We start from the raw sequence: 12,339 nt of genomic DNA on the forward strand, positions 1-12,339 counted from the left end.
TTAATTGGGCATGTTAATTGGGAAGCCAAAGGGGGCTTTTGATTGCTGGATTTCAGTACTTTGAGAGCTGGACCTTGGTGGTCAGTGTCAGGTAGAGAAAGTGGCCAAATAAGGGAATAGACCTTGGGGGTTAGCTTTAGGAATGCAATCTACTGGTTTTTAAGCAAGGCAGAGGGGCTGGGGAGAAGGGTATAAGGCCTGCCGGAGCCAGGCTCATGTGCTCAAGCTTGCCAGAGTCCTTTTACTTAGTGTCTTCTGGGAATTTGGAAAATGGTGGCCATTGTTATTGGAATTGCAGTGTTAATTAGACTGGTTTCTAAAAAGAGTGGTCACGGGACTGGCTGGTGACTGTGATGTAAAGATGGAAACAGAATGACTGTCTTTGCTCTTTTGTCTCCGGCTTCAATTTCTTTTCTCCCTTTGGCTGACTCTGAACTCACCACATTGACCATGCTGGCCCAGAACTCACCACATTGACCATGCTGGCCCAGAACTCACCACATTGACCGTGCTGGCCTAGAACTCACCACCTTGACCATGCTGGCCCAGAACTCACAGCGATCTGATCTGCCTCCTCCTCCTCCCCAAATGCTAGGATAAAAGGCGTGTGTTACCACATCTCGCCTGGTGATTGCAGCCTTTTGAAAGTCCTTCGATTTTTCTTGAGGTTACCAATGAGAATACCATTAATGCACATAGGGGACAGCAGTGCCAGGGCTCACCCATAGTCTGCAACAGTAGAGCCTGTCACTTGTTCAGAAACCCCTGAGGGCCTTGTTTCCCCTGGTGAGCTTTGGTTAATTCATCATTGCAGTGAGATGGCTGGTGACATGTGAGGCGTCTTTCTGCTTCTGCCAGTCATGATGTTTTCAGTACTTTTGTAACTCATTACAGGAGCTGGGGAGTTGTCTAGTAATCCTGGTTAACGTTACCTCATCTTGTTGGCTCTGTCAAGACAGTCATCAGTATGTCACAGTCCTTCTGTGACCTTTGGTACAGAACAGCTACAAAGGCTAATTGGCTTTCCTTTCTAAACCGCTTCACTATCTATTTAATCTCCCAGGTTTACAAGACTTTTTTTTTTTAATAAAGATTATGAGAAATGCTGTCTTCTCAGTTACACTTTTATCTCTTCTGAATTCATAGTAGATCCCAAAAAGATAAGGGGACTTTATTGGGTTTTTTTTTTTTTTTTTTTTTTTTTTTTTTTTGGTTTTTTGGATTTGTTTTTTTTTTCCAAGACAGGCTTTCTCTGTATAGCCCTGGCTGTCCTGGAACTCACTCTGTAGACCAGGCTGGCCTTGAACTCAGAAATCCACCTGCCTCTGCCTCCCAGAGTGCTAGGATTACAGGCGTGTGCCACCACCACCCGGCTGACTTTTTAAAAAATGCATCTTTTTAGTTTTCATAGGAGATTGTCTACATTTAAGGTAGTTCACACCAAATAGTATTGATACATGTTTGGAACAAAGCCTGTGTTGGTGAATGGAGACTTACTTTTAATCCTGGTTCCCTCTTACACTTAGAAGTTCTAAATTTGTAGTTTTATTTTATTTCTGAGTCAAGGTCTCACTCTGTAGTATAGGCTGGCCAAGACCTTACTGTGTAGGCCAGTCTTGCCTCAAACTCCTGGTAGTCCTGGTCTCCCAAGTGTTTTGATTGCAGCTATGAGCCACCATACCCAGCTAGAGGGTTTATTTATTTTTTTAAAGATTATCTATCTATCTATCTATCTATCTATCTATCTATCGATATATCTATATCTCTCTCTCTCTATATATATATCTGACGAGTACACTGTTGCTGTCTTCAGACACACCAGAAGAGGACATATTCCATTACAGATGGTTGTGGGCTACCATGTGTTTGCTGGGACTTGAACTCAGGACCTCTGGAAGAACAGTTAGTGCTCTTAACCACTGAGCCATCTCTCCAGCCCCAAAGATTTATATTTTAAAATTGTGTATTCGTGTCTGGGGAATGTGTGACCAGGCAGTGCAGATGTCTCCAGAGGCAAGAAGAAGGAGTGGGAGCTCCTGGAGTTGGAATTAGTGGAAGCTGTGAATAGCCTGGTTGGTGCCGGAAGCTGAGTCCTGCAAATGCAGTGTGAGCCCTTAGCTGCCGAGCTGCCTGCCCAGCCCCTCCCCTAGCCATACTTATTTTCTCCCCTGGGAAGTGCGCAGGGCCTGTCCTCTTCAGACTGCCAGCTAGCACGAATCCATCAGGGGCAGAGCTGTGCAGTCCTTTGGTCTCACTCAAGACCCATCCTCAGATGGCCTTTCCTTCTGAGGTCACGTCCTCTATCCAGTTGCCTGCTCTGTGTCCCCTTGGGAGTCAGTATGTGACTTAAACTTGGTATACTCAAGGCTGAGTCTCTGATGTGCCAGCTCACTTATGGTTTTCTGTCAGAAAAAAGACAACTCCACTAACTGGGCTAGACCCCAGGGATCTTCCTGGATTGCCTTCCCTCTCCTAGTTCCCACACCCAGCATTTCCCCGTTCTGGTGACTTCTTTGTACCTCTGTGCCACTGTCCTCCTTTGCATGGATGGCGGAAGGGCCACGCTGACAGTCTGTCTGCCCACGCGTGCCCTCCTTCCCAGCCCAGCCGGTCTTCAACCCAGATTTCTTGCAAATAAAAGATCATGCTATCTGTCTCCAAAAGATGCTCTCGTGTTTTCTTAGCTCCTTCTGAATAAAGCCATGCTCTTTCTTATGTCCTGTGTCACCGCTCAGATCTTTCTGCTGCTCTTCAGAGTTTTCTGGTAGTAAACCTGATCCCTGAAGGCCTAGTCTTTCTTCTGCTTTCTCTGCTCTGGCCACCTGTGTCTTAACTGTCTCCTTTCCTTCTGTGTAACTGACGCTTTGCACTCTGTCTGCACTTTGGCCTGGACACTTCCTCTAGGTACTAAGCTGACAAGCAAGTCCTTCCACGTTCCTGCTGGCCTCTACTCTGCATGCTCCTCAGAGCCACCCTGTGATTGCTGGCTAGCTCTGACACGTTCTAACTATTCCCTTTGCTGGTCTTTTTGTTTGTTGTTGTTGCTTTGTTTTTTTGTTTTTTGTTTCTTAATTCTTCCCTATAGTTACTGAGGATCACCCGCCTTGGTGTGTTTAGTTAACGTCTCCTTCCCGCAGAAGTAAGCTCCACAGGAACAGACATTTTTATGTTGCTTCAACCACTCTGTCTCTAACAACCAGAGGCTGCTGGGTGCATCTTCTCTCTCTTCCCCTTCCCTCCATTTATTTTCAGTTCAATTTTTTTGGGTAAAAAATGCAGTCTGTGTTTCAAAACATAAATGGAGGTTTACATTAAAACCACCTTTCATCAATGTCCCATCAAGCTGTTTCCCTTTCTGCCCTGGGAATTGCTGTTATCTGTTTCCTGTCTGTCCTTCCTAAATTATTTGCAGAAACAGAAGAAAGTTAAGATGCTCTTCCTCCACTCCCAGCAGTTCCCTCGCACAGACGCCAGTGTGCGCAGAAACTGTGGTCAGCATCTTTCACTGACTATGCCCTAGAGGACATCTCTGAACTGCTCCTGGCTGTGAGCCACTGTGAGCGTGGCTATTCTGGTCTTTAGGCGTGGCCATGGCTGTCCAGAAAAGCTCTTGTATGTAGTGATCTGAGTGGACGTAAGGCTAATAAGACTCTTTGAGGATCTGCTTGGCATATGACTTAATGCAAATGAAAAGAATAGGCGGCTCCACAGCCTTCTGTGCACAACCCACCAGGAGAGAGTGATTTCCCAGCAGCGCTTTCACTTCTGAGCATGGAGGTGAGGTCTCCACCTTCTCTCTGGAGGGGAACACCTGGGATCGCACAGGGTGGATGATCAGTGGAGCAGCTGGGACAGAGGTCTTCAGGCTGCCATTTGCACGAGGGAGCCAGGCAGCTTCACAGCCTTCTGTGCACAGACCCTTCCAGAAGAGAGTTGGTCTCCCAGGAGTACTGACACGGGCTTACAGGCCCACAGGAGGGACAAGCTCCAGCCAGAGAGAGCAAGACCAGCTAACACCAGAGATAACCAGATGGCCAAAGGCAAGCACAAGAACCCTACCAACAGAAACCAAGGCTACTTGGTAACATCAGAACCCAGTTCTCCCACCACAGCAAGTCCCAGATACCCCAACACACCAGAAAAACAAGAGTTGGATTTAAAATTGTATCTCATGATGCTGTTAGAGGGCTTTAAGAAGGATTTAAATAACTCCCTTAAAGAAATACAGGAGAACATTGGTCAACAGGTAAAAGCTCTTAAAGAGGAAACACAAAAATCCCTTAAAGAAATACAGGAGAACATGGGTCAACAGGCAGAAGCCCTTAAAGAGGAAACACAAAATCCCTTAAAGAATTACAGGAAAACACAAACAATGAAGTGAAGGAACTGAACGAAACCATCCAGGATCTAAAAGTGGAAGTAGAAATAATAAAGAAATCACAAAGGGAGACATCTCTGGAGATAGGAAACCTTGGAAAGAATTCAGGAGTCATAGATGCAAGCATCAACAATAGATTACAAGAGATAGAAGAAAGAATCTCAGGTGCTGAAGATACCATAGAAAACACTGACTCAACAGTCAAAGAAAATGCAAAATGCATAAAGCTTGTAACCCAAAACCTCTAGGAAATCCAGGACACAATGACCAAACCTAAGGATTATGAGGTATAGAAGAGAGTGAAGATTTACAACTTAAAGGGCCAGTAAATATCTTCAACAAAATTATAGAAGAAAACTTCCCTAACCTGAAGAAAGAGATGCCCATGAGCATACAAGAAGCCTACAGAACTCCAAACAGACTGGACCAGAACAGAAAGTCCTCCTAGCACATAATAATCAAAACACCAAATGCACTAAACCAAGAAAGAATATTAAAAGCAGTAAGGGAAAAAGGGCAAGTAACTTAGAAGGGTAGACCTTTCAGAATTACACCAGACTTCTCACCAGAGACGATGAAATCTAGAAGATCCTGGGCAGATCTCATACAGACCCTAAGAGAACACAAATGTCAACTCAGACTACTATACCCAGCAAAACTCTCAATCACCACAGATGGAGAAACCAAGATATTCAAGAATAAAACCAAATTTATACAATATCTGTCCACAAATCCAGCCCTACAAAGGATAATAGATGAAAAACGCCAACACAAGGAGGGAAACTACACCCTAGAAAAAGCAAGAAAGTAATCTTCCAATAAACCCAAAAGAAGATAAACACACATAAAAAATAACAGGAAGCAACAATCATTATTTCTTACTATCTCTTAATATCAATGGATTCAATTCTCCAATAAAAAGGCATAGACTAACAGAAATATTTTTCATGTAAATCTTTAATTTTATCAGAAATTGTTTATAATTCCTCTTTCAATCAATTTAGTATTTTTTATGAATACCATTTTATCTATATTATTTTTCATGATAATCTTCAATTTTAACATATATTCTATATATTCTATTTTATCAGAAATATTTTCCACGTAAATCTCTAATTTTATCACAAAATGTTTTTAATTCCACCTTCAATTAATTTAGAAAGGTTTTTTAATATCTACCATTTTATCTGTATGATTTTCTATGAAATAGTCAATTTTAACATGCTTTTCTATATATTTCTTGAATTTTATCAGAAATATTTTCCATGTAAATCTTCAGTTCTACCTGAAAATGTTTATAATTCCACTTTCAATCAACTTAGAATTATTTTTGTTTACCATTTTATCTGTATAATTTTCCATGATAATCTTCAATTTTAACATGTTTTTCTATATATTTCTTCAATTTTATCAGAAATATTTTCCATGTAAATCTTAAACTTTATCATAAACTATTTATAATTCTACTTTCAATCAACTAAGGAATACTTTTATGCCTATCATTATTATATGTATCTAAAATCTTCCATGATAATCTTTAATTTTAACATGTTTTTCTACATTTTCTACAATTTTATCACAAGTATTTTCCATGTAAATCTTCAATTCTATCATAAAATGTTTTTCTTTTTCAATTAATTTAGCAATGTTTATGTCTACCATTTTACTCTTTAATTTTCAATGAATATTGTCAATTTTAATGTGCTTTTCTATATATCTCTTCTATTTTATCAGAAATGCTTTCCATGTAAATCTTCGATTTTATCATAAAATGTTTTTACTTCCTTTTTCAATAAAAGAACATGCTTTTCAAAAAAAAAGAATAAAATGTGTAGAAGTTCATTAATAAACATTGTGGCTCATAAGGTGTTTTGAACCTAATATTTAACTTGTGCCTCATAACCGCCCTGTTATCTCCTGGGTGCTGTTTTGCTCAGGAAGGGAAGAGGTGACGATTGACTATTGATGATGGCATAGGTCATTATCTTGCACGAGAGAATGAGATCTGAGTGTTTTATTTTATTCTTAAAATTCCGTATTCCTCGTTTCCAAGCCCTGTGACTGTTCTGCTATTTTAGACGTAACAAGATAGGTCAGGCTAGTGTGTTGGAGATCGACTGGCATCCTCTGATCTCTTCACAGGGACTCTGGCCCTTGTGTTGGACGCTGTCCTTTTGGTCAGCTTGTCTAGTTTGGAGCACTAATGAACACGGCCAATTGCCTCTTTTGGTTTATTTACAGAGTCAGCCACTCAGCATTTTAGAAGAAAGAACCCTCCTCCTCACCTAACTGTGGAGAGCTGTTCTGAGAACTGCCTAACTTAGGTACTTTACAGGAGAAGCTGGATAATTCTTTCCTTTTCTTTTTTTCAAAAGAATTAAAATATATCTTTGTTGTCTTCTCATGATTTTACTTTTATATTTAAATCTCCTTAATCTGTCACTGGGATTGAAGAGAGGTCCTCATGGGGGTGAGGCAATGCTTCACCACCGGCCCTCCCCCTCATGCTCCAGCCCTCACGCTCCCAGTCGCGTTTCTCACCATCTTTAAGCAATACATTCTTGCAAAGTAAAATGAATGTAGTTAAATAAATAAACAAATAAATAAACAGCATGTATTAACTAGAAAGTAAAAAATACCTTGTTATTACAAAAAAAAAAAAAAGTCTTAGGGCCAGGATTGTGGCTTAGCTGGTAGAATATTGGCATTGTATGCATGAGGTTTGGTCTGTATATCCTGGGTTTGGTCCAAGACCATAGACAGTGACAATAGGAACAAAACCAAACAAAATGAAGACACAGGGACACCCTTTCACTCTTGTTTTGTGTATGGACGTGTGTACTCAGGATCTTGTGGGAAGGGGCCACAGTGTTTGATGACTTTGAAAGTGAAGGGAAGGGGTTGCACACTTTAGAGAGCGACTGTCTGTCATAGCTGCATGGAACCTGTTTGCTTGTCAGCCTCACAGTATTGTTTCTAATGGTTTCTTCTGTAGAGCCACAGTTTAGGTTATATATCTTTAAAAGGTTGCTTATTTTCTAGCATTATTTGAAAGATGCTAAAGTTCATAGCAACTTCAGGATGTTCCCTTTTAAAATCATAGAATTTTCTTTTCTTACTTCACACTGTCTAGATTTATACCCAGGACACATTTTACATACCAAAGTGGACATGGACTCCAGGTCCCCCACTATCCCTCAGTCCCTAGCTGTTACAGGGTGTGGCCAGCGCACCCTGCCCTCTCTGTGGGCTGGGCTTCCCCTCCCCCAGACTCTTCCCTTTATAAATCAGACCTTTGGGTGTCTCTCCCTGAGGTGCACACACTCTCTCTTTCTCCTCCCCCTTTCCTCTGTCTTGTGGCCTTGTTCCTTGGGACCATGGAGCCCACCAGAGAGCTGCTTCCCAATAAACCTGCCTCTGTACTTTAAGGGTTGAATTGGTTCATTTCATCATTAGATATAACTTACCACAGTTATTCAAGATGAAAAAAAAAATCAATTCAGCTAGTGAATGTAAGTAGCCTAAAGCTGTAACCTAAGTTAAAAATTGTTAGCTTAATTAGAAAAATTGGATCCTGCTGTAAATCCTCTCACAGAACCTGTTCTTTAAGTTAATGTATTGTGAGAAGTTCTCAAAACACACAATAAGTGACCTTTTGTTTGGAGGATGAGGATAAAGTAATGCAGGTGGCCTGTCTGCGAGGAACCGCCTTACCGTCGCCGTGAGAGCTGCTGTAAGAGCTTCATTTTCTGTCCCTCGGAGCCCCGCAGAGGTGGGCACCGGTGGGCTCCCTGGCAAGTCATTGTTCATTCATAAAAACAAAATTGGCCGAGCATCTGCCCCTATGCCAGGGACGGTCCTGAGCAGTGAGGACATGGTAGTTGCAGGGTGTGGGCCCGCAGTGGCACGTGGGGTCTCCAGGCTTACATTTTAAGTGGTAGAAAAAGGTGTTTGTCCATGTACCATGCCTCCATCCATCTCAAGTACCAATACTGCGGGACTCACAGGGGAGATACTGCCCTGTAGCAACAGGGGACTCCAGGAGTCCCCTAGGGTCCTTTGCCAGTGGTATGGAGATAATTGGGTGGGTGGCTGTGGAACACTGGAGGGTTGTCGGGAATGTCTGTTAGAACCTATAGCATAGTTTTGTTTTTTGGGTTTTGTAACATTTGCTGCTATATATGAAGGTTTATGGAATCATGAGTTTTTAAAATATTTATTTAATGTATATGAGTGCTCTGTCTTCACACACACCAAAAGAGGGAGTCAGATGGTTGTGAGCCACTATGTGGGTGCTGGGAATTGAACTCAGGACCTCTTGAAGAGGAGTAGTCAGTGCTCTTAGCTATGTCTCCAGCCCCGGAATCATGAAATTGTAATGTTTACAGAAGAACTTCAATTACCCAAATTTTCCAGGTTGAGAGGGGCCTGACGAAGTTGAAGAGATGAAATGTTAGCACGAAGCACAAATAAAGCTTGAGTCACGTGGTGTGTAAGTCGGTATTCATTCTACAGTCCTGTGAGGGGATGTTCTGGAGGTGCCTGAAGAACAGACAGAATCAGTCATAGAGACTGGAAGTAGGGGCCTTGAGAGATGGCTCAGAGGTTAAAGTACTTGCTGGACAGATGAAAACTGGAGTTTAAATTCCCAGGACCCACCTGGATGCTGGGTGAGTGTGGCAGTCCGCTTGTTATCTAGATGGGTGAGTGTGGCAGTCTCCTTGTTATTTAGCCTCAGAAGGCAGAGATGGATCCCCCGAGCAAGCTGGCTGCCCAAACTAGCTGTGCTGAGAAGCATTGGGCTTGATTGAGATATCCTGCTTTAAAGAGAATAGGGAAAGACTCCTGACCTCAACCTCAGCTCCTGCAGGACCACACACACATGTGTGCATGCTTAGTACCTCAGCCCCTGCAGGACCACACACACATGTGTGCATGCTTAGTACCTCAGCCCCTGCAGGACCACACACACACACACACACACACACACACACAAACACACAAACGCTCACTATGTACACATGAAAAGAAAGAAGTGAGTGAAAATGGGAAAAGAAGAAAGCTTGGATTTTTAAGGACATAAATTAGAATGTGCTGTGGAAGGAGACAGGTAATGATTATGAGATTAAATCTGGACAGTTTGGGATCTGCTTCGCCGATGTTTTCCTCCTTAAGAGACTCTTATTCAATCTTGGTTTTATATTTGCCCTTATTGGTAAAGATGGCAGGCACTAAATCGTTTTAAGACACATCACTAGAACGTCAGTGCTTTACAGTGCTTAGTTAATGAGCTTACCGTCTTTCATATCACTTACTGTTCTTTTTCTTCTTTTCCAGAATTTTATAGGAGTGAAGTGATTAAGAATTCCTTGGTAAGTTTGTTTCCGACAGGTACATGTGACACAGGGTATGTCCCTGTTTCTTGAGATGGGAGTGGTTGAGTTGAGGTCTGGTTCTTTGTTTGTGGTGCATGCACAGATCTGCTTATGTTCAATTGTTACTTTTTTTATTGTTGTAAACTTTATATTTGCATCATTTTCATTTATAAAAAGCTTGACTATTTTTGATTGTGTATTATTTGGGCAAAATTCATAAGAGTAGTTTGTACAGGCCTTTGTATACAAGACCTATTTCTGGGTGATAGATAGCAGCCTTCCTCAGTTAGCTGGCTGTGGCTAGCTGGGCATGTGTACATACCTGTAATACCAGGATTTGGGAAGAAAGAGGCAGAGAATTGTGAGTTTTAATGACAGCCTCAGCTACACAGCGAAACCCTGTTACTAAAACCAAAACCAAAAGAAACAACTACTTACCACACATCCCACTTAGGCTCCGCCTGGAAAGGGTTGTTCTGGAGTTGTGTGTGTATGAGGATGCGCAGTTGTGCCACTAGTTAGTTTTCCCATTTCTGAGTTTTGTGTGAATGAAGTAATGCAGTGAGCTCCTGGTGACTGACGCCTGTGTGTCGGCTTGCTTGTCAGGACAGCTGGCCCTGTGTGCTTTGTTTGCCCTGTTTGTGTGTATTTTACTGGGTGAATATAATAGGGAATCATTTGGTCCCGTTGGTGAGCAGGTTTGGCTTCTGTTTTGAGCCAGCATGCATCCTGCTGCTGTAGATATTGAGCTGGGTGTCTGCTGGAGCATACAAGCCTTTCCTTGGAGTCTGTGGTGTCAGTCCTGTGTATACACACCCATCAGCCATCTCTGGAGTCTGTGGTGTTCAGTCCTGTGGATACACACCCGTCAGCCATCTCTAGAGTCTGTAGGTGTTCAGTCCTGTGGATAAACACCTGGTCAGCCATCTCTGGACTCTGTAGGTGTTCAGTCCTGTGGATACACACCTGGTCAGCCATCTCTGGACCCTGTAGGTGTTCAGTCCTGTGGATACACACCCGATCAGCCAGGGTTTCTGGTTTTACACTGTTGCCGGTTTCATTTCTACTCAGCATTGCTGTGAGAATTCTGATTATATTATTGTGAACACTTGCTGTTTTTAAAATTTTAAATAGTGATGGAAATCATATACAGGATTTTATCTAGTGGCAACAGTATGAGAAGAATTGATAGTAGTTATAGCAGTTTTTAAGGGTGTGCTTTAGGTGCAGGGCTTCAGGAAGACTGCCGCCTGGTGGTTTAGTACTTGAAAACTTTAGTGATTTCTCCTCTACACCTCCCTGTCTTCCTTCCTCTCATTCTCTCTCCCTTGCCTTCTCCTCCCTTCTTCTCTCTCTTCATCCCTCCCTCCCAAAAGAAACCAAATCTTTTTTTTTTTTTGAGACAGGTTTTCTCTGTATAGCCCTGGCTGTCCAGGAACTCACTCTGTAGACCAGGCTGGCCTCGAACTCAGAAACCAGGCTGGCCTCGAACTCAGAAATCCACCTGCCTCTGCCTCTCAAGTGCTGGGATCAAAGGTGTGCGCCACCACCGCCCAGCAAAAGAAACCAAATCAGAATGGAGGTGAGTGGAAGGGATAGGGATGGGAGGGGAAGAAGAGTGTCTCCAAGCTGTCTGCCAGAGTCACAGTTCTTTTTCACATTCCTTTAGTTAGTAACAGTTAATGGGGATAATTCCGCTTTGTTTGCTTTTGGCTTCAGCAAAACATATCCTCCCCCCAAGTTATTATTATTTCTGTTGTTATTGTTTTTTGTAGAGACTGTATCCGTACTATGATTGACAGGCCATTAGAGTGACTAAAATAATTAAAAAGTGATAGTGCAACAGCTAGTCGGAGCCCCAAAGTTGATTTGATACACAGAGCCAGTCAGTGTTTGGAGATTCTTTACACAAGTTTCTTTAGTAAAGAGTGGGATTGTGACCAGGTTAGGTGTGTCCTGTACATTATTTCCCACGGATGACAATGCTTCATGGTAAGGTGTATTCGTGTTTCATAGTGAGGGAACAGGCCAGGGAACTTGATGTCAGCCACACACAGCTGTAACAAATACAACTGAAATTCTGAGGCTTTAACCACAGGCTCCCCTCATACACACTTCCTTCAGCTGTGTTCCCCTGGAGGTCAGTGAGCCTTGCTATTGCATAAACAAAGCCCAGAGCAGACATGTTTAGCAAAAACATGAGATACAGTTTACCAGAGCAATCACTGGGATGTGACTGGGGTTGTTTTTCAGCAGAGATGGGAAGATGGGAACTGTCAGTATGTCTTTGTGAGTTCCTGTCCTGAGGGGTCCTTCATCTCCGTTGCCTCAGTGGAACTGTGGCTGGATAAATTAGCATTTGAGCTGCTTCTGTTGCTCATGCCCAGACTGTGACCCTGGGGTAAATAAACTGGCACCATCAAGCTTTCCGGCGTTCTCTGGCTCCACAGTTGGAGCGAGGCTGAGCTAGTTGAGGTGGAAGATGTTGCAAAGGCGTCGGATGTTGGTTTATCTTTGGGGCTGGGGAGCAGTCAGGGAAGGTTGCTAGCAGCAAGTCTTCCCTCTGCTGGGTCCGGAAGCCTGGGC

The 12,339-nt window shown here is 42.8% G+C and overlaps 1 protein-coding gene across 3 annotated transcripts in view; it reads left to right on the forward strand.

Annotated features, from left to right (window-relative positions):
• The window catches only part of Uvrag (UV radiation resistance associated), a 257,422-nt gene that overhangs the window by 26,540 nt on the left and 218,543 nt on the right, over positions 1 to 12,339 (forward strand). The window contains exons 2-3 of one of the 3 annotated variants that reach the window (XM_052158130.1): positions 6,620 to 6,702; positions 9,716 to 9,750. The exons of 1 other annotated variant lie outside the window; for it this stretch is intronic. Coding sequence is in view for 1 of the 2 variants with exons in the window: in XM_052158118.1 (XP_052014078.1) it covers positions 9,716 to 9,750 (35 nt within the window). In the remaining variant the exon portion in view is untranslated. The remainder of the gene's footprint in view (positions 1 to 6,619; positions 6,703 to 9,715; positions 9,751 to 12,339) is intronic. One more of the 3 variants, XM_052158118.1, reaches the window with a different exon arrangement.

The sequence above is a fragment of the Apodemus sylvaticus genome, chromosome 1, assembly GCF_947179515.1.
Source record: "Apodemus sylvaticus chromosome 1, mApoSyl1.1, whole genome shotgun sequence".
Lineage (NCBI taxonomy): Eukaryota > Metazoa > Chordata > Mammalia > Rodentia > Muridae > Apodemus > Apodemus sylvaticus.